This window comes from Podarcis muralis, chromosome 1 (assembly GCF_964188315.1).
Source record: "Podarcis muralis chromosome 1, rPodMur119.hap1.1, whole genome shotgun sequence".
NCBI lineage: Eukaryota > Metazoa > Chordata > Lepidosauria > Squamata > Lacertidae > Podarcis > Podarcis muralis.
In genome coordinates this window covers 6,314,507-6,334,864 of record NC_135655.1, presented here as the reverse complement: position 1 = coordinate 6,334,864, position 20,358 = coordinate 6,314,507, and the positions used below count along the sequence as shown (strand labels likewise).

At 49.6% G+C, this 20,358-nt stretch overlaps 1 protein-coding gene across 4 annotated transcripts in view; it reads right to left on the bottom strand.

Annotated features, from left to right (window-relative positions):
• Nucleotides 1-206: 206 nt before the first annotated feature.
• Nucleotides 207-20,358, bottom strand: part of FBXO34 (F-box protein 34) — a 54,333-nt gene continuing 34,181 nt past the window's right edge. For 3 of the 4 annotated variants that reach the window (XM_028727950.2, XM_028728039.2, XM_077917556.1), the window contains exons 3-4: nt 4,263-4,472; nt 207-2,993 (exon numbers count right to left, since the gene is read on the bottom strand). In XM_028727950.2, the coding sequence (XP_028583783.2) occupies nt 923-2,993; nt 4,263-4,342 (2,151 nt within the window). In that variant the 5' untranslated portion in view covers nt 4,343-4,472 and the 3' untranslated portion in view covers nt 207-922. Of the gene's footprint in view, nt 2,994-4,262; nt 4,473-18,294; nt 18,555-20,358 lie in introns of those variants that run through there. The other variant, XM_028728131.2, reaches the window with a different exon arrangement.

The following is a 20,358-nucleotide window of genomic DNA, read 5'->3' as shown; positions in this document are numbered from 1 at the left end:
GTGTGCATGCACACTTCTTCAGATACACACGAAAGCTCATACCAAGAACTAACTTAGTTGGTCTTTAAGGTGCTACTGGAAGGAATTATTTTTGTTTTGACTATGGCAGACCAACACGGCTACCTATCTGTAACACCCCTTTTTAAGAGAGAGAGCGCTAACGAGGAAAAATCTTGAGAGGAAAACAGAGGTGAGCAAGAGCAAGATTCAGAATGCACATTTTATTTTAAGGTAAAAAAAAAAATGAAACAAAAACCAGGTGAGGTGGGCATGGGAAGCCAGAGCTTTTTCTCAACACTCTTTGCTCTAAGAAAAACACCCCTCTTTCGCTTGCTGCCACCCTAAGATATAACAAATATTTGTTCTAGCCTATTTTTTTAAGGTTGTCCAGTTAAACCATCTTTTCGAAGATTCCTCTTTTACCTATTTAGAGTTTCCTTCCAGAAACATTTTCAATATATATTTATATTTATATATATTTATATATGTATATTTTTGTACAGGATATACAGATTTGAAAATGAGACACAGTTGTTGCTTTTTACAACAACGACGACACGGGACTTGTAGCCGCAACACTCTCGTAGCTGCGTTGTAGTGATCTTCAACATTGGTCAACCAGCTGTCAAGTCACTCTGATGGACAAGGAGATTCTGGGAATATTATGTACACGGAAGGGCTATTTCTCTCTCTCTCTCTTTCTCTAAAAGGTTAAAAAAGGCTCTTGTGATTTAGAAGTCATGTGCAGTTTCTTCATAGCCCTGTGGAAGCGGGAAATAGAAAGGGGGAGGGGGGGGACCAAAAAAAAAAAAAAACCACCCACAAAATTATATACAGTGTAAACATCACAAGGCATAAAACATCTTTTCCCCTCCCCACCTAGGATGTGAGGCTCCACAAAGACTGCGCCAGGGAGGGCATGCTAACAGTCCTCTTCCGCCTCCCTGGGCTTCTTGTGCAGAGCACGGTTAAAGCTGTGGCAGGCAGGCACCCAGTGATTGTCGTGAAGGCCGAGCCTGCAGCCGGGGATGCTCCTCTGGGACCTGTGGCAGCACATCCAGTAGCCGGGTCCGTAGGGCAGCGCTTGGCAATAGGGCTTGGGGTGCCAGCGGCACAGCGAGACGTCGCCCTTGGTGTACTTCTTCTTGCACTGCTTGCAGGGGTCTTCCCGGTAGCGGGGGTCGCGGACCCAGCGGGAGTCGGCCGGCCGGATGTTGTAGTACCCGATGAGGAACTTGAAGTACCCGCAGGTGCACTTGAGTGCCACCAGGCTGCGGGTGGGCAGAAGCCCAAAAATCTTCACGATGATGTGGTGAGGAAGGAAGAGGAGGTACTGCTGCGGCTCCAGGAGCTGCTGGATTTTGAACCTGGTCTCCAGGAAGTCGTGAGATCTCTGCCGCTTCAGGCGCGAAGAGGCGAGGGCCTGCGGGGCGCTTTCCGAGGGCGCCTCCTGGGGCTCCCCGGGAGCGAGGGTCGCCAGGCGCAGGGCTTCATCGCCCAGGGAGGTTTCCTTCCCTTGAGGACCCACACGGCACTCTTCGGGGAGGGTCTCCCCCGAGCGCAGGCACTCCTGGGTGGGCTCGCACCTGGACAGGAGCAAGAAGAGTCTGCCCGGAAGAGGGTCTTCGCCCAAGGCGGCGTCAGAAGGCTGGGTGGCTCTGCAGCCGGCGTCCCTCTTGGTGACAGAAATACTAATGCTCACGGACTCTCTCACTCGCGCACTGGGAGCCAGGCTGGGAAGAGTGGCCGGCTCCTTCGGCGTACAATCAACCGTCGCTTTTCTGCTGTGCAAGGAATGTGGGGGTGCCTGAGCAGCTTCCGGATATGTGGGTTTGCTCGCCTTCTCAGAACCGAGCCAGCCGCGGCTGGAGGAGACCGACCCTCCCTGCTCAAGCACGAGAAGGCCGTTCCCAGCACGGGCGTCTGCGATCGAAGATAGCTGGCCTTCCAGCGGCGGACAGGGCTCTTCCTGGCTGGGAGCTTCTGGGGGCGCCTTGCCGGCGTCGTTCTCCGGGGGCGCCCCGCTCGCCAGCAGCATCCGCCCCACATTCCGCCGGAAGCTGTTGTTCCTCGAGAGCGACCCTGCTTCGCGTTCGTTCTGGCGCCGGAGACACTCCGACTCCAGCTTGGCCACCATGTCCAGCACTCGAAGGGGCTCTGCCTGCTGCTCCCCATCGCTGCTGCTGCCGCTCGCCCCACAGGCTGCCTTTTCAGAGGGAGCTTCGCAGACTCCCGAGGTGGGGAAAGGTCCGGGAGAGGCTAGGGGAGCGGCTTTGGGCTGGCCAGGGAACTTGGTCACAGAAGAGGCACTGGGGCAGTTTTTGGAGCAGTCGGCCAGCAAGACGCTGGCTCTTTGCTCCAAGAAAGCAACCATCTCGACGACCGACAGGGGCCGCCCCGGGAAGCCCCCCTCCAGGCCGTCATTCACATTATGGACAGAGCAGTGCTCGATGCCGCAGGCAAATGGCTCAGGCTGGTAGCACCTCCCGCTGGCCTCTCTCATCCTTTCCAGGTGGACTTTTGCCTTCTTGATATCCAGCGACTTTTTCCTGCGCTTAGTGGACCTCCCGTCGATGTCCCAGGTGCTCTTGTTCTTCACGGAGAGCACCCGGCTGCGGTCGCCGCATTGCTGGGCCGCAAAGAAGGCGACCTTCTCCTTTGTGTTCCCCGGCTTCACGATGGCCCAGATGTCCAGTGGCCCCTCTCCGTCGTCCCCCTGGTGGATGGTGGCCGGGAGGGCGGCTCTCCTCTCCTTCCCGCCGGGCCCTTCGGCGTGGCTCCTGCTGCTGCCGATGGTGTTGGGGGAGAGGGTCCCCAATGGCTTCCGGAGAGGGGGGGCTGGAAAGAGGCTTGGCTCGGGGTTGCGGGGCTTCTCCTCTTTTGCCAACCTGGGCTGGCTCATTGGTGGGCTTCGGGGAGGGTCCAGGCTTATTTCCAGAGGCCGTTCTTTCTTCTGTAACTTGAGATAGGGCTTTAAGTGCATGCCAGATATTCTAGGAAAGAGAGAGAGAGAAATGCAGAGATTAAAAACCATTGATGATTTTTGAAGTGTGCTTTTGTACGCAAGGAGCCGAGAGCTGAGAGATCAAGAGGAGATGGGATAGCTTTTTTATACAGTAGGTAGGGAGTTGTGTGTTCATACATGCACATGTGTGCATACACACAAACACATATAAACACGTGTGTGAGAGAGAGAGAAACAGAGAGAGGACGACACCCCGGCTACAGTCCATGCTGCTTGGGGCGGATTGAAGTTCTAGTCCAAAATATTGGGGGGAGGGAGGTATTAGCTTGGGGAAGGCTCTGATATAAACCTAAAACTACAGGAAGAAGGAACTTCAGTAACAATGAACAAACTCATTTTCGGCCTCTCAAGACTGAGTTCATTTTTCAAATTGGTTATTTGTTTGGATTTTATTTCTAAGGCTGAGCGGAAGACCCGTCATCCTGTCGGGACTTCAGAGCAGAGAATACTGACCCAGAATTAAGCCATGACCTTAGCATGATTTCTCAAGCACCCATGAATTTTTGGAGGAGTCCGGCATCTTCTGTCTTAGCACGAGGGAGTTAGGAATGAAGGCCCAGACACACTTCTTAGGAGGGCATCTCGACAAAGGCACATTTGTTATATTGCACGGACCACTGCTGTTTCGAGGGTCCTACTTTGGCAGGCAAGGGACACAAATATTTATAATGAAGAACACTGGTACCTTGGATCCTGAAAAACCCTGGAACTTGGAACTTTTGGTTCCTGAACGCTGCAAACCCGGAAGTGATTGTTCCGGTCTGCAAATGTTATTTTGGAACCCAAACGTCTGACGGAGCTTCCATGGCTTCTGATTGGCTGCAGGAGCTTCCTGCAGTCAATGAGAAGCAGTGATTTGGTTTTCGAACGTTTTGGAAGTCGAACGGACTTCCGGAACAGATTCCATTCGACTTCCAATGTACGACTGTACATACTGGGAAAATAGCTGACTTATTCCTATCCTCTCCTCCTTGTTTTCTAGTCAGCTACCCAGTCTATAAAAGACCATAGCCTTTCCCTTTGCAATTCTGACACAAACCCCCTTCATCGTAGGAGACATCAGAGTCACCTAGGACCCAAAATGAGTCTATAAATTGCCAGCAATCCAGTGTTCCTCCCAGTTTCCTTGGGATCCTTGCTTTAAAATGGGTTTTTCAGCCACCAAGAGCCTATCGGAAGGCAGCTGAGGTAGAAAGCGTTTGCCCAGGAGAAATGGGGTCTCTGCATCTAACCGTACCGTTTGACCGGGTGTAACGCGGAGGATGTGGAATTCAGCAGTTCCCGGTGGAGGCCAGCTCTGCAGGAACTCTTCATCATAACTCTCCCCTCCACCTCCACCTGCGGCAGGTTGTCACAGCCAATCCATCCCGGTCCTCCGGTGGGGCTCCTGCCTGAACTTATCTCGCTCCACACGGCGGTCAACTGGGTCTTTGGCACCTAAAAAACGCTGGGGGGAAATGAAAACGGGCATTGTTAGAACGCATCAAAGATACACAAACCATTGTGCGTTATGCACACCAGCGGCATTGCAGCTGCTATTAAAGGAACTGCATGTTATTATTATTTATCACATTTATGCCTTACTTTTTACTCCAAGGAGCTGAAGAAGAAGAAGGAAAAGAGTTTGCATTTGATATCCCGCTGAAGAAGAAGAAGAAGAAGAAGAAGAAGAAGAAGAAGAAGAAGAAGAGTTTGCATTTGATATCCCGCTTTATCACTACCCGAAGGAGTCTCAAAGCGGCTAACAATCTCCTTTCCCTTCCTCCCCCACAACAAACACTCTGGGAGGTGAGTGGGGCTGAGAGACTTCAGAGAAGTGTGACTAGCCCAAGGTCACCCAGCAGCTGCACGTGGAGGAGTGGAGACATGAACCTGGTTCACCTGATTACGAGACTACCGCTCTTAACCACTACACCACACTGGCTCTCCAGTGAAGACTGAATACAAGGTGGTTCTCCCCTTCCTCGTTTAACCACCACAACAAACCTGTGAGGCAGCTTGGGCTGAGAGGCAGTGACTGGCCCAAGGTCACCCAGGGAGCTTCATGGCCAAGTGGGGATTTGAACCCTGGTGTTGCAAATCCTAGCCTTGACACTCTAACCACTGCACCACACCGTTGCTGGACTGCCACTCCCCGGTGGTCAAGGATGATGGGAGCTGCAGTCGAGTAATACCCAGAGGGCATGCCTGCTCACAGATGACTTTGGGCGCGGCATCCTTGACCACTGGCCATCCTGTCTGGGTGCAGTAACAACTGGAAGGCATCAGGGCAAGGCAGGCTGGTGGGAGACACATCGTGCTCTTTCTGGGACACTTTGTCCACCTTCGTTGTTTTTTTTATATATAATATTTATTAAGCTTTTCCCAAAGAAAGACATGAATTTACACAATAGAAAAAATAAAAACAAAGAGTTAGAAGAAGAATAATAAAAAAGGATCAAAAATAGAAAAGAGATAAAGAAAAAATACAGATATTGTCCAAAAAAAAATGCATAGAAAATACATACAAAATACAAAAAACAAAATAGCTAAGAAAAAAGATTTAAAAACAAATCCAGTTTTCAATATCTATAAACTCGTTTGCTTATTTTCTTGACTTCCTCACACCTCCCCTTTTTGTATTCCCATTTATATAATCAATTCAGCAAATCCTTACCCTCTTTCATTAACCTTAACTTTAGATCTTAACCTATTATAACAATATATTTTCATCCATTATCATTCCGTATTTACATATTCTTGTTAATCTTGTTACCAATACCACTTGTTTTCTATCCAACATCATTTTAACATTCATTAATTTTACAGTATTTCTGCAAGTAGTCTTTAAATTTCTTCCAATCTTCTTCCACCGACTCTTCTCCCAGGTCTCGGATTCTGCCAGTCATTTCTCCCAATTCCATGAAGTCTATCACCTTTGTCTGCCACTCTTCCACTGTGGGTATTTCTTGTGTCTTCCAATACTTTGCAATCAGTATTCTTGCTGCTGTTGTTGCATACATAAAAAAAGTTCTATCCTTCTTTGACACCAATTGGCCGACTATGCCCAAGAGGAAGGCCTCTGGTTTCTTCAGGAAGGTATATTTAAATACCTTTTTCATTTCATTATAGATCATCTCCCAGAAAGCCTTGATCTTTGGGCACGTCCACCAAAGGTGAAAGAATGTACCTTCACACTTTGTCCACTTTCGGTCCCCTGCACTCAGATCTCGCCTGCGGCTCCTAGAAGCTGTCTGCGTGCGGCAGTGGCCACACCCCGGGAAACGGCTTCAACTGAGCGGCTAAACCAGGTGAGGGGAGCTGATGGGTGTCAAACCCTCGGTGAGTTAAAAGGCTAAGGAGTAAACCTGATACACGGCCTGTTGGATGGTGCCTTGTACACCTCCTTGCAGCAACTCCTGCAGCCAAGCTGGTGCCAAACACAATTTCTCTGCTTTCCTTTGGACCACATCAGCCAGGCTAAGATGGGGGTCTTGTTGTCTGGGCAGCCCAGGACCTCCATATGCACCATCCAGGCTTGAGACCCATTGATGTCACTTAGGTGCTGCTAACACAGCAAAAACAACACGGGAGGCAGCAGTTACGAGTTGCTGGTCTCTGCAGCCGCAGCAGGCGCTGTGATTCTCCAGCAGACTGACTTTGCCCCCAGAGGCACGCTTCCTTGTCTCTCTCAGGACAGAGGGAGGGCAACAACCTGGGACCTCCTGCCCACACAGTGTATATACTCTGCCCCTGAGCTGCAGTCTCATGTCCCATCCTCCCCCTCCCAATCTCCTGTGACAGCCACACACGTTCTCAACAACTGCACCTTGGGAAGAAGGATGCTGTGGCATCGAACAGCTTGCCATTGTCTTTTGGCAAAGGATGGGTTGGTCTTACAATACGATGTTTCACCCTTTTTCTGGTCCTTGGACCCCTCGCATTATAGGGAAGCGGAAAGTAGGAGCAGCAGAACTGCTTATGCTGCTGACTTTCAAAATCCAGGCAACATATTGGATTTCAGGGGAGTAGAGGCTGACACACAGCAGGAGCGACTGCCCTTGGTAGCCCCTTGGGCCGAGGAGACTGCAGAATGAGCACAAGCACAGCTGCTGGGGGACTTTTTCCCAACCTGCTCCTTACAGCATGTGCGCCTCTCCCTCTTCCACGCACCTCCCCGCCCCCCCCCCCCCAATTCACTTGAGTGTAGGATTGCTCTTTTTCCACACAAGAGCGTTTGCCTCCCCACTGGAGAGAAGCTGGAGGGAAGCCTGGAAAACGTCAGACACAAACACGTGACCTGGAGGCAGAGCCCAGGGTGGAAAACAAGCCCTGGGCTGGAAAAATATATATGGATTAGTCAGTGCCAAGGCAGTGGAATGTCATCTGGTTAAATACTGGTTGGTATCTAGGAAATCGTGCCACCGAGTTGCTAAACAGGCCGTACTGGCAATTAGGTGGCAGCACGTGGCTTTGCAAGCCTTCATCTCTGCAGCGCTGCATCCGGAATCTTGTCAACAGAACGACAGCCTTGTTTAGACTCTCTTCCTGCACTCAGTCCAAATTTCTGCAGATCTAAAATCCCTGACTAAGCAGACACAGGCGTAGGTCTGCCACCACACTACCACTAGGAAACTGTGATATTTCCGAGCACAATTCAAAGTGTTGGTGCTGATCTTTAAAGCCCTAAACAGCCTCAGCCTAGGATACCTGAAGGAGCGTCTCCACCCCCATCGTTCAGCCTGGACACTGAGGTCCAGCACCAAGGGCCTTCTGGTGGTTCCCTCCCTGAGAGAAGGGAGGTTACAGGGAATCAGGCAGAGGGCCTTCTCGGTGGTGGCGCCCACCCTGTGGAACGCCCTCCCAGCAGATGTCAAGGAGATGAGTAACTACACGACTTTCCAAAGATATCTGAAGGCAGATATCCCTTTTAAACAAGGGGCTGCCACCGCTTTGCCAAGCCCTTCCCCCCCCCCCGGCCAAAACCCCTCCCTTTATACCTTAACCACCCCTCTTCTTCCCTCTCACAGCTTGCCTGAAGCCACCACCCCTCATGGTTTGTCCAACTCCCCAGCATCTTTTAAAGGAGGGTAGAAGGCCCTTCTGAGAGCCGTCTGCCCAAGCACAGACTGTGCTCCTTCAGAGAGCGGTTTGCCAAACTAGTCTCTGGTGTGCCTCCCACATGCCTTTATGCAGCTCTTTTCGGGTGCCTGCCAGCCTTGCTGCCTGTTTTCCTGCTGGTCTGTCATCACATTGGAACTGCCATGGCCACCTCTTGGTGGCCATGGGAACTGCAGTGAGATGACAGACTTACAGTTTTATTATCTGGTAAGAAAACAGAGTGTGCCTAGTCCTCGTGATCAAACTGAAAAGCTCTGAAATGCTTTTACGGTGCCTCGTGATGATGGAGAACCCAAGAAGGGTTCTTGCAATGGATGGGAGGGGACATCACCACTGCCCTGTTCCGCTCTTTGCCCTCCTCACATTGCTCCTATTCCCACTGCCTGTACTACCCATCTCAGCTCAATATCTGTGCACTGTATGCCTACCAGACCCAACACTGCTGTCCCCATCATACTGTTCTCCGGAAGGCACTTTACAAAAGCACGAGAGAAGTACCGCATTTTTCGCTCTATAAGACGCACCAGACCACAAGACGCACCTAGTTTTTGGGGGAGGAAAACAAGAAAAAAATATTCTGAACCTCAGAAGCCAGAACAGCAAGAGAGATCGCTGCGCAGTGAAAGCAGCAATCCCTCCTGATGTTCTGGTTTCTGGGATAGCTGCACAGCCTGCATTCGCTCCATAAGACGCACACACATTTCCCCTTACTTTTTAGGAGGTAAAAAGTGAGTCTTATAGGGCAAAAAATACGGTACTGGGCACCAACAGGGCTCTGAGATCGTAGCTGAATACTGATGTTGTACTATTTTATTGTTGTTAGCCGCCCTGAGCCCGGCTTCGGCTGGGGAGGGCGGGATATAAGTAAAATTTATTATTATTATTATTATTAATAATAATAATTAAGATTGGGTGGGAAAGGACAAATGCTGCAGCATCAGAGGTGGCTCCAAGATATTGCTGCCTCCTGACCCTTTCTCAGCCCTAACCCGGCCCTCCCCCAACATGAAGGCAGAAGCACAAGCAAACCCCAACAGGAGGCGCTGGGATGTTTGCAGAATACCACCAGCAGTGATAGACTCTGTTATTGTACCCTGTCTGGCTATATGGAAAATGACTCTCCATTTGAGGGATGATGATAAGGGGCAAATTCACGTGCGTTATCTTTGTGGAACAGATGAGATGCTGAACGGCATTCTTGCCGACAGAAATTCACTCGCACCTCCTTTGTGCAGGGGAAGGCCAGTTCTAAAAAATAGTGTACTATCTTGTCCTTTGTGTTGTCTCTTATCTGCAGTGTTTTTCTGGAAATAAACTCTTTTAAGCCACAGCCCATATGTGTGTGTGTGTGTGTTTTCAATCAAATGTGAGCAGGTGGTTAGCGTATCTCACCCTGTGAAAAGCAACTGAACTCAGCACCAGAATGTAGCCCTGCCACGTTCTCTTCTTCCTGGAAAGTCACCCTTATTTAATTTTTCTGATTAGCCACACCCCTGTGTTACTATATATATATATATATATATATATATATATATATATATATATAATGGTGCTGGAGGAGACTCCTGAGAGTCCCATGGACTGCAAGAAGATCCAACCTCTCCATTCTGAAGGAAATCAGCCCTGAGTGCTCACTGGAAGGACAGATCCTGAAGCTGAGGCTCCAATACTTTGGCCACCTCATGAGAAGAGGAGACTCCCTGGAAAAGACCCTGATGTTGGGGAAGATGGAGGGCACAAGGAGAAGGGGACAAAAGAGGACGAGATGGTGGGACAGTGTTTTCGAAGCTACCAGCATGAGTTTGAACAAACTGTGAGAGGCAGTGGAAGACAGGAGTGCCTGGCGTGCTCTGGTCCAGGGGGTCACGAAGAGTCGGACATGACTAAACGACTAAACAACAACAATATATTTTGGGGTTGGGGGTAAAAAATAAAGGTACTAGTCCATAAAGAGAAGAAAACCAACAGTTCAGCAATAACTTTATGGGACTAACCAACCTGTCACAAAAGAGTGGCAAAGCTTTTGGATTCTCCAGGACTCTTCATCAGAAAAAAATGTTACTCAAAGCAAGAGAGTAAAGGAGAGACTTTATAAAAAAGAGGGAGGGGGGGACAAAAATTAGGTTGATGTTGTAGCCATGAGGGCAGCCTAATTTTTGTGCAATCTTCGCCCTCTTGCCCCTCACCCACTACTTTGTGTAGCATCTTGCCTGCTGAAGAGTGGACGCAAATCGGACATCAGGAATGGCAATATCCATAAAAGCTAGCGGGAGAACATCTCAACCTCCCAGGACACTCTGTAGGTGGCTGCTCTGGAACAAGTGAAGGACAACATGAAACTGCCGAATTCATCAAGACGTTTAATGCCATCACTTGTGGATTAACTGGAGACAAACAATTTTTTACATCACACCACATGTGTTAATTGCTTACACGGATAGCAATATCTGTGTTATCTTGGACTGTACCTTGCAAATGTGCAGGTGTTAATACAATCATCTCAGTAGCAATCGCTAATCTGCCACTATGAAGGCTTAAAGGTGTGCCTATTTAACATATATATTAAGTTCCAATTATCACCGGCTGTAATTTTTGCATCTCATTCAACTCCCACCTTAAAGTTTTCTTCTTTCTATACCTGCCAACTACAATGCCACCTTCGTGTACCTGATGAAATGGGCTTGAGTCCCCAGTCTGATTGTTCCATCATGGTTACTCCCGTAAGAAGCAGCGCAAGACCGTCCTCAAACTGGTCCCCATTTTGCAGAAGGTTGCTCTGCATCCTGGACTCTTCCATCCCAGCAGGCAATGGGAATTCAGCATGGGAAAGAAAAGACCCCTTCAGGTCCCCATGAGAGCAGTTGGGGGCGTAGGTGGTACTCACGGGGTGACAGAGGACGGTGAGGGAATGGGGGTCAGTGCACAGGAACCCGAGGGAGCCCCGTTTCCACAAACACGGCAGGTTCTGAGACATAGGGAGCAGCCTCGGAGTCAAGGCTTAAAAGGGGAGCAGAGCTGAGGTGCTGGGTCTGCAGCATCTGGGCTTGACGAGGCCATGGCAACCTCACCTGTCCGGAGCCTAATCCAGCTGAGGAATCACAACCCTCCTCCCAGAGCTAATGAGCCCCACCTGGCCAGCTAGGGAGCTGGGTTGTGGGCCTTTGCTTGCCTCAGCCTCCCAGAGCAGGGTTTATCCAATCTTGGGTCTCCAGCTAGCAGGACCAGTGGAGACCCAAGTTTGGGAAACGCTGTCCTAGAGTGTACCTGCCACTGCTCCCTATGCAATGGAAAGAGCAGAACACACACAAAAGTATACTTTTTTTTGCAAAAGAGACACAAAACTTTGGATTTACGAGCATGCTTAAGTTCTCCAATATTAAAAGCTCAGGGGGAGGCATCGGTATTTTTAATTACAGGTTCTTATGGGAGTTTTCTTTCTACACATTGTTTTCCTCCTCCTTTGTGTTCCTGCTTGCGTGTTCACAGAGACGGAGGCCCCTGGTCCATGTGCACTGACCCCGATCCCCTTGCCCTTCTCTGTTGCCCTGTGAGTACTTTCCAAGCCCCCAACCTCTCCTTCTCCACCCCCAGCTTGCCCCAGGATGTACCAATCACGACTGCACCCCTCGCTGGGATCCCCTTCCTCTTCCCCATTGTCCTGCCGGTTTGTGACACTGAACTGAACCTTGACTGCATTTCCTGACTGTCGCACTTTGGACTTGGCTTGCTGCATTGAACCTGGACCGTATTTCCGGACCACTTGCCAGCATTTGCCCTTGGGACCGTATACACCAGCAGGACTGGTCGCCAGGTACGCCGGGGTTCAGGACACCAATGATCAAGGATGATGGGAGCTGCAGTCCAGCAAAATCTGGAGGGCACCACATTAGCTACCCCTGCCACACAGAAACATTGCACCTGCACAAACACACACAGCTGCAACTGGCCACAAGGTTTGGCCAAGGTTCTCCAATCCCACATGCCTGAAGCCCTGCATGCCAGCATGTATAACCATCACCTGTGACAGAGTTTGGAGGCTCCTTACAACCATTTCACTGCTGCAGGTCGTTTGTAAAGGTCCCTCAGTCTCAGTAAGAATTTCTAGGCCAGTGGTGTCCAAACTTTTTTCAAAGAGGGCCAGATTTGATGACGTGAAGGGCTGTGAGGGCCGACCAAAGTTGTTGACCTTTTGAAGTTGTTGAGGTTTTTTAAGGATTTTACCCCAGCTAATAAACCACCAGAGGGGTGGATTAAACCAACCGGCAGGCCAGATTAGGCCCCCAAAACGGACTTTGGACATGCCTGTTCTAGGCGGTCGGTCTTTGTAATCTGTGACTGCAGAAACAAGGAGTCTTCTGATACCTTACATCTTCAAAAGCGCCGCTTCATGGCTGATAGAGCGTGCCATTTGTATGCACCCAATTAGGCTTCAGGGTGGCCTGATGTGGTAGATGAAAGACATTCAACCAGGATATTCAATTAAATGTTCTATCTGTTCTGGTAATCAAAGCATCTCAACCTGACGGGCCTTTCAAAAAGTCAACTAGGTTCTTTTGAGATTCAAATCTAACTAGGGCCAAAGCTTAGCAGATGCCCGGGAGGACTATACAAGAACAGCAGCAGTGCCCACCTCCAGGCAGATCAGGGGCTTTGGGAGAAAAATAAGCAGCCATTCTCCACATTGCTAACTTTCCATCGAAAGCAGAAAGTGACTTACAGCTTAAGGAATGTTGATAACTGAGGTTTTATTTCCCACTTGCTCTCTCGCGTCCTCCTGAATAACCTGTTTTTAAGGCAAAATGGGGAACACCTCAAGCCTTGATTCAAAGAGCTGGCAAAGCACTTGTCAGTGCAAACACTGAATCTACACACATTTCCAGTCTGGCAGGATTTGGATTCTGCTGCTTCTGGAAGCCAAGCTGTTGATGCAGCAAGAAAGGAGGAAGATTTAAGAGCTGAAAAAGGAACTGGGAACCATTCATACATTTGGGAGGCAGCATATGCCCAGGAAACACTATGAGGAAGGTCTAAAGCAGCTCAGAGGCAGAGCTGCATGCAAAAGACTTCAGGGTTCAGTCTCCAGCATATTCGGGTAGGGCTGGAAAAGATTCCCTGCCTGAAACCTTACAAGAACTGCTGCCAGTCCGTGTGGACAATACTGAGCTAGATGGACCAATGGCAAGACTCAATGTGAGGCAGCTTGCCATCTTCCTATGGCCTTGGACTCTTGTATGAATTCTGAGGGACCATAAAGAAGGCTGATCGCCAAAGAATTGATGCTTTTGAATTATGGTGCTGGAGAAGACTCTTGAGAGTCCCATGGACTGCAAGAAGATCAAACGCATCCATTCTAAAGGAAATCAGCCCTGAGTGCTCACTGGAAGGACAGATCGTGAAGCTGAGGCTCCAGTACTTTGGCCACCTCATGAGAAGAGAAGACTCCCTGGAGAAGACACTGATGCTGGGAAAGATGGAGGGCACAAGGAGAAGGGGGTGACAGAGGACGAGATGGTTGGATAGTGTTTTCGAGGTTACCAGCATGAGTTTGACCAAACTGCGGGAGGTAGTGGAGGACAGAGGTGCCTGGCGTGCTCTGGTCCATGGGGTCACGAAGAGTCAGACACGACTAAACGACTAAACAACAACAACAACAAATGAATTCTGAGAACCTTATGGCTGGTTTGCACATCCACACATTGCCACGTAAATTACTGTATTTTTCGGCCCATAGGGCGCACCTAGTTTTTTTTTTGGGGGGGGGAATAAAGGGAAAAAATTATTTCCCCCCCCCCCAGGTGCGGGGCTGGGGCGGGGGAAGCCAGAGCTTCCCCCGACCCCAGCCCCCAGAACAGGCAGCTCTCCGCAAGCTGTGGGAGAGCTGCGCGACTTCGCGCAGCCCTCCCACGGCTTGCAGAGAGCTACGCGAAGCCCAAAGCCTGGGGGGGGGCACTGAGTTCAGCGCGCCCCCAGGCTTCGGAGTTCAGGCAGCTCTCCACAAGCCGTGGGAGAGTTGCGCGACTTCATGCTGAAGCCTGGAAAGTGAGAGGGGTTGGTGCGCACCGACCCCTCTCGCTCTCCAGGCTTCAGCGAAAGCCTGCATTCACCCCATAGGCTGCACACACATTTCCCCTTCATTTTTGGAGGGGGAAAAGTGCATCCTATAGGGCGAAAAATATGGTACATTACACAGGATGGCTTGCAGGTGGACTGTGCAAACTGATACTCCAAGGTTGCACTGGAAACAGATCCTTGTGAACAGTGCACTCACAATTCAGGGAAGCCAAAGGACAAGCAAGAATGGGACAGCTGCATCTTCCTCAAGGTCCCTCCCAACGCTACAATTCTGATTCCCAGCTGGGACTTCACGAGGCACAGAGAAGCCTCCAAGTGTCTTCACTGCCCCTAATAAACATTCTGCAAGACTTTGTGCAAATCACTTCTTCCAAGGAGTGTGTGAGTGTGTGTGTGTGTGTAGAAATCCAAGCCGCTTGCTTTTTCCATTCTGGGTGATCCCAGCATTGTTTTACAGCACCGATACTGGAGAGCTGACAGTTTTCCAGCTGGGGGTTGCTGTTTTCATCACCGCTACTAAAACACACCACCCTCCCAGCTCACACTGACAAGTATCTGGAAAGTTGCTGGAAGAGCCTCACACCCTGAAGAATGGAGGGGGGAAAGTCCACAGAGGAATGAAACGATGTGCTGGACCACCAGCAAAAAGCCCATGGCTGTGAGAGGAGTTGCGCCGCAAACACACACACACACACACACACACACACACACACAAAATCAGGGAAACTAATGGCTACAAAAAAATTGCTCCGTTCAGGATTGTTTTCTTTAAAAGGCAAGACACATGCACTCCACTTTTAAAAGAACTGTTTCCTTTTAACTGCAGAGAAACCAAGTACTAGCTGTGGATCCCAGGAAAGATTCCGTGTGTGTTTGTGTGTGTAGACACAGACTTACTCTGGTATAGTGCAATAGCCAATGTGCTGCCAGACTACAACTGCCATCATCCCTGATTATTGACCACACTCACTGGGGCTGATGGGAGTTGTAGTCCAAGACCAGACTGGACACTGATTTAAAACTTCTTCCCCGTGTTCAAAAGTGGTGTATAAGCAAGGTTCTTAAAACACGGTAAAAATCACTAAATCAGTTTCATACAATGACCTGCTTCACATGGAAGCACATGGCTAAGTGTGAATGAGTGAGCAGGTTGGTACTCAAAGGAAAAATCCTGGCTGCTTTGACCCTCTCTTGATTCTGCTCGGCTACCCTCAGCTAAGCCATGGTTTGGTTTGGCTTAGCATTGCGTGCAAACCCAGGGCTGTGGTTTCTCCTGCTCCAGTCCAAACAAACCACGAGCTGGAGCTGGAGACGGACCACGATCCCAGCTTTGGACACAGTGCTATGTGAAGCCATGGCTTAGATCTAGGCAGTACAGCATCTGCAGGACCTGGGGAAGGAGCAAAGTGGACTTTACCCTGCCCCAGAATACGTTTAGCCACCGAGGCACAGAATTAGCAAGGGACAGGAGTAGGGACTCCCAGGAGTCATCTAGTCCAACCCCCTGAAATGAAGTAATCTCACATACACAGAGTACAGCACAAACTGCGTTTCAGAGTATGAAAGCCTCTCGTTAAGTCTGGAAATAACTGCCTTTAAAGTCTGGGGTTTAAAAGATTCCTTATAACACGCCGTCCCGTCCCAAAACGCAGAGAATCAAACCACTAGAATGGCACCAGACCAGGAACAAGGAAGAAAGGAGGAATAACACACAAACCTCAAGGTAAACATCCTGCAAACTCTTTGCAATCTCACAGGTGATCTACTGCTGAACCTGGAGCCCTTTTTCTTAGTAATTACATAGTTTTTGTTGACAGGACTGCAAAGATCACTCATCATGTAACACCATGTTCACAAATCATGACTCAGCTTCTCCTTTTGTTTTCCTTTTTAAATGAAGTACATTTCATTCAAAGGAATCCCAGAAAACAAGCAGACTGCTCAATCCAGCTTGGACTGGTTAGACTTTGCTCTAAAATAGAGGTTTTGAATCATGAAAAAGGGGAGCCCAAATGCCAGGGATATTCTTCAGCTGCCCATCCAGCTCTGGAGCTTTTTAGCAAGCTCTTAAGGGCCAAATACTCACTGGTAGAGTACATGCTCTAAACCAGGGGTAGGCAACCTAAGGCCCGTGGGCCAGATGCAGCCCAATCGCCTTCTCAATCCAGCCTGCAGATGGTCCGGGAATCAGCGTGTTTTTCCATGAACAGAATGTGTCTTTTTATTTAAAATGCGTATCTGGGTTATTTGTGGGGCCTAGGAATTCGTTTATTCCCCCCCCAAAAAAATTATAGTCCAGTCCACCACATGCTCTGAGGGACGGTGGACCGGCCCCCTGCTGAAAAAGGATGCTGGCCCCTGCTCTAAACTCAGGCTAGTGAATTTAACATAAGCACTTTGCAGGATCAGGCCAAAGGCCTGTCTATTTCAGCAACCTGTTCTCACAGTGGCCTGTCCCACAAACAGGACTGGAGCACAACAGAACAGCTCCCATTCTCCAGTTTCAAGCAACTGGTATTCGGAGGCATTTACTGCCTCTGACAGTGCATAGCCATGGCATCTAGTAGCCCTTAGAATCAGAGAAATTATAGAATGGTAGAGTTGGAAGGGCCCACGAGGATCATCTAGTCCAGGGGTCTGCAACCTTTAAGACAAAAAGAGCCACCTGGACCCGTTTCTGAAGGAAAAAAACCTGGGAGCCGCAAAACCGGGAAGGTGATGTCGGGATGGTGCATGACTAATGCACGCACCGCCCCCATGCGATGTCACAGCCAGTACAGCGCCCGCCACAGTGGGGAGTGTCGGGGTGCACAATACGCCTCCTCCCGTCGCTAGTATCCGCCCCGGAGCCGCGGCAAAGGTGTAAAAGAGCCACATGCGGCTCCGGAGCCGTGGGTTGCAGACCCCTGATCTAGTCCAACCCCCTGAAGTGCAGGAACCTTTTGCCCAACATGGGACTTGAACCCACAACCCTGAGACTAAGAGTCTTATGCTCTACCTAATTCTTTTTCTAATTTCTTTTTTCTCTCTCTTCTTTTCCTGTAAATTCTAAATTCTTAATAAATATCATTAAAAAAAAAAAAGAGTCTTATGCTCTACCAATTTATCCTCTGTTAATTTGCCTGGTGTGCTGTGGTCCATGGGGTCACGAAGAGTCGGACACGACTAAACAACAACAACAATTTGTCTAATCTCTCTTTAAATCCATCCAGGTTGGTGGCTGCATCACTACCTCCCGTGGGAGTGGGTCCCCTTGTTTCAACAATGCGCCGTGTGAAAATGGGACCCAGCTGTGTGCTATTTCAATTCCTTGATATCTGCTGTTATTTTTAAACAGTCTTGGCATAAAAAACTTCCAAAACGTAGGAATGAGGCCAAGGGCAGCACCTGTGAAATCCCCAACGTGGTCACAAAAGAAAGAGAGCAAACTAAAAAATATTTTTTTGGGGGGTGGGCAGAGAGATGCAAAGATTCCTGCCCACCAAGCAGTGGTCTTTGGAGTGAAGTCCCAGCAGGGAAGTGCTGAAGGGAAAGTTGTATGTCATGGAAATAAGTAGTATTAGGGCAAGGGAGGCAGGGCAGGGAGGAGAACAATCCCATAATCTTTACTGCCCTGGGGCTGCACCCTTTTCATTTGCAGCCACTTCTGCAAGCCAACAATGGGCAGCCGTGATTGGAAGTGCCTTCAAGCCTTGCCAAAGCACATATACACAGGGAATCGGAACAATCGGCCCCTGCTTTCATGGGAGCGAAAGGTTGCCGCCAAATCAAATGGGTGGGGACCCCACTCTGCAATCTTGGAATCTGCTCATAGGATATCGGAAAATGTGACCATCACACAAAGAGGACAGGGGAGAGTTCCCTTTCCTAGTAAGTATAAAAGGAGAGGGGGGAGAGAGTGGAGGAGGCAGGGCGGGGAAGAGAGTGGCTCAGAGAACAAATGAGGCAATTGGAACAGAATTAAAACAAGACGACATTGGAAAGTTCCCCCCACCCCACCCGGAAGCAAACAGAAACTTAGAAGGTGACAAAGAAAAGGTCCTCTCCTCTCCACCCATGCCCAGCTCTGAATAAAGGCTTGTTTCCAAAGGTTTTACCTGCACCATGCCATCCTCTCTACCAGGCCGGTCAGCAACAGGCAGGAAAGCAAACGCAGCCGATTCACACATTCACCTTTTCCTCTTTGCAAGCCCATATTTCAGTCCTCAGTGCAGGAAACGGCCCTGCTTGCCTCCCGCCCTTCTCAGGGGAACACTCAGCCCGGCAAAAAGTCCATCTGCTCCTCCACCTGAGCCACGCGTGAGCCCTGCGTCATCCAGCCATTGAAACCACGTCCTTCACCAGATGTGACATCAGCCTGTTACCATGGGAATGATGGGGGCTGCGGAGAACCCCGTGTTCTGGAACCACAGCAGCTTCTGGCAGCAGAGCCGGCTCCTGCCTGAGCGAGGCACAGACGGGTTCAGAGCCCCCTCCTTACACCCAACCGCAGGCCTTTTCTTGGGCAAGGCCTGTCCAGACAGAAAGCAACCTGTCGCACGGTGGCAGGCTGGGGAATTAAAAGGCCTCCTGTGCAGAAAGGCTCCGTGGCAGAGCACGCCAAAGCTTTGCACACAGAAGGCCGCAGCTTCAAACATCAGCATCTCCAGGTAAAGCCCAACTGGGGAACTTGTAGGGTCCTGTCTACTTTTATAGACCCTCCAGACTCAAGACTCTATGTGTGAGTGAAGATGGGTGTGAAAGACATGGGATCTCAGAGGGAGAGTCAGGGAAAGAGAGAGCACTATGTAATTCTGCACAGCTGCAAACAAAAATTGCTGGTGTCATTCGTGTAGACAAGAACATAGAAAGCTTTAAGGAAGGTCGGCGGTTCAAATCCCCGCGACAGGGGGATTCGAGCTCCCGTTTCTCTGTCCCAGCTCCTGCCATCCTAGCAGTCTGAAAACACACTAGTGCAGGTAGATAAATAGGTACCATTGCAGTGGGAAGGTAAACAGCATTTCCATGCGGTCTGGCTTCCATCACAGTGTTCCGTTGCACCAAAGCAGTTTAGTCCTGCTGGCCACATGACCTGGAAAGCTATCTGTGGACAAACGCCAGCTCCCTCAACCTGAAGTGAGATGAGCACTGCAACCCCATAGTTGCCTTTGACTGGACTTAACTGTCCAGGGATCCTTTACCTTTACCTTACTTTCCAGATACTCTCTCTCACTTGCTTTTGGGAACAGCTCACAGAATCACAGAGCTGGAATCTAGATCAGGGTTTCCCAAATTTGGGTCTCCAGCTGCTTTTGGACTACAACTTCTATTATCTCTAGCTAGCAGGACCAGTGGTAAGGGATGATGGGAACTGTAACCCAAAAACTCTAGAAACAAGATCTACAATGCTGTATGAACCAAGTACTCCTTCTCCTCATGACTGAGGAACTGTAGACGTCTCTTACACACCTCTGATTTTAGGGCACAACTTCTAAGTCACAGATCTGAGTAGGGCTGAGCCAAGACACTCCATCATGCAGCTTAAGAAACTGAGCTGATCCACAAAACTTACTCGCCCAGCTGCCAAAAGAACTTTGTAGCACATCAAAGGTCCAACAACAACATGACACCAACACCACAAACCCCAATGCACTTCCAGTTTTACAAAGCTCCATCTGGTCACCTGGAGGAGAGTCTTGCTCACCTCAGGCAACTACAAAAGTGGTTAACAGAAGTCTGAGCTGATTACCAACTCCAAAGCTCAGCCAGCCAGCTCTCAGATCTACCCAGGACTCACCCTGCCAACGTAAGGCAGATTCAACAGCTTGCACAACAAGCTTCTCATGTGACCTCTTCAAATGAAGCAGCTTGAATGGGTGGCTGAAGACTGTCTCTTTTTGCTCACGTAGCAGCAATGGTTTTTGAATTATGGTGTTGGAGGAGACTCTTGAGAGTCCCATGGACTGCAAGAAGATCCAACCTCTCCATTCTTAAGGAAATCAGCCCTGAGTGCTCACTGGAAGGACAGATCCTGAAGCTGAGGCTCCAAGACTTTGGCCACCTCATGAGAAGAGAAGACTCCCTGGAAAAGACCCTGATGTTGGGAAAGATGGAGGGCACAAGGAGAAGGGGACGACAGAGGACAAGATGGTTGGATAGTGTTGTCGAAGCTACCAGCATGA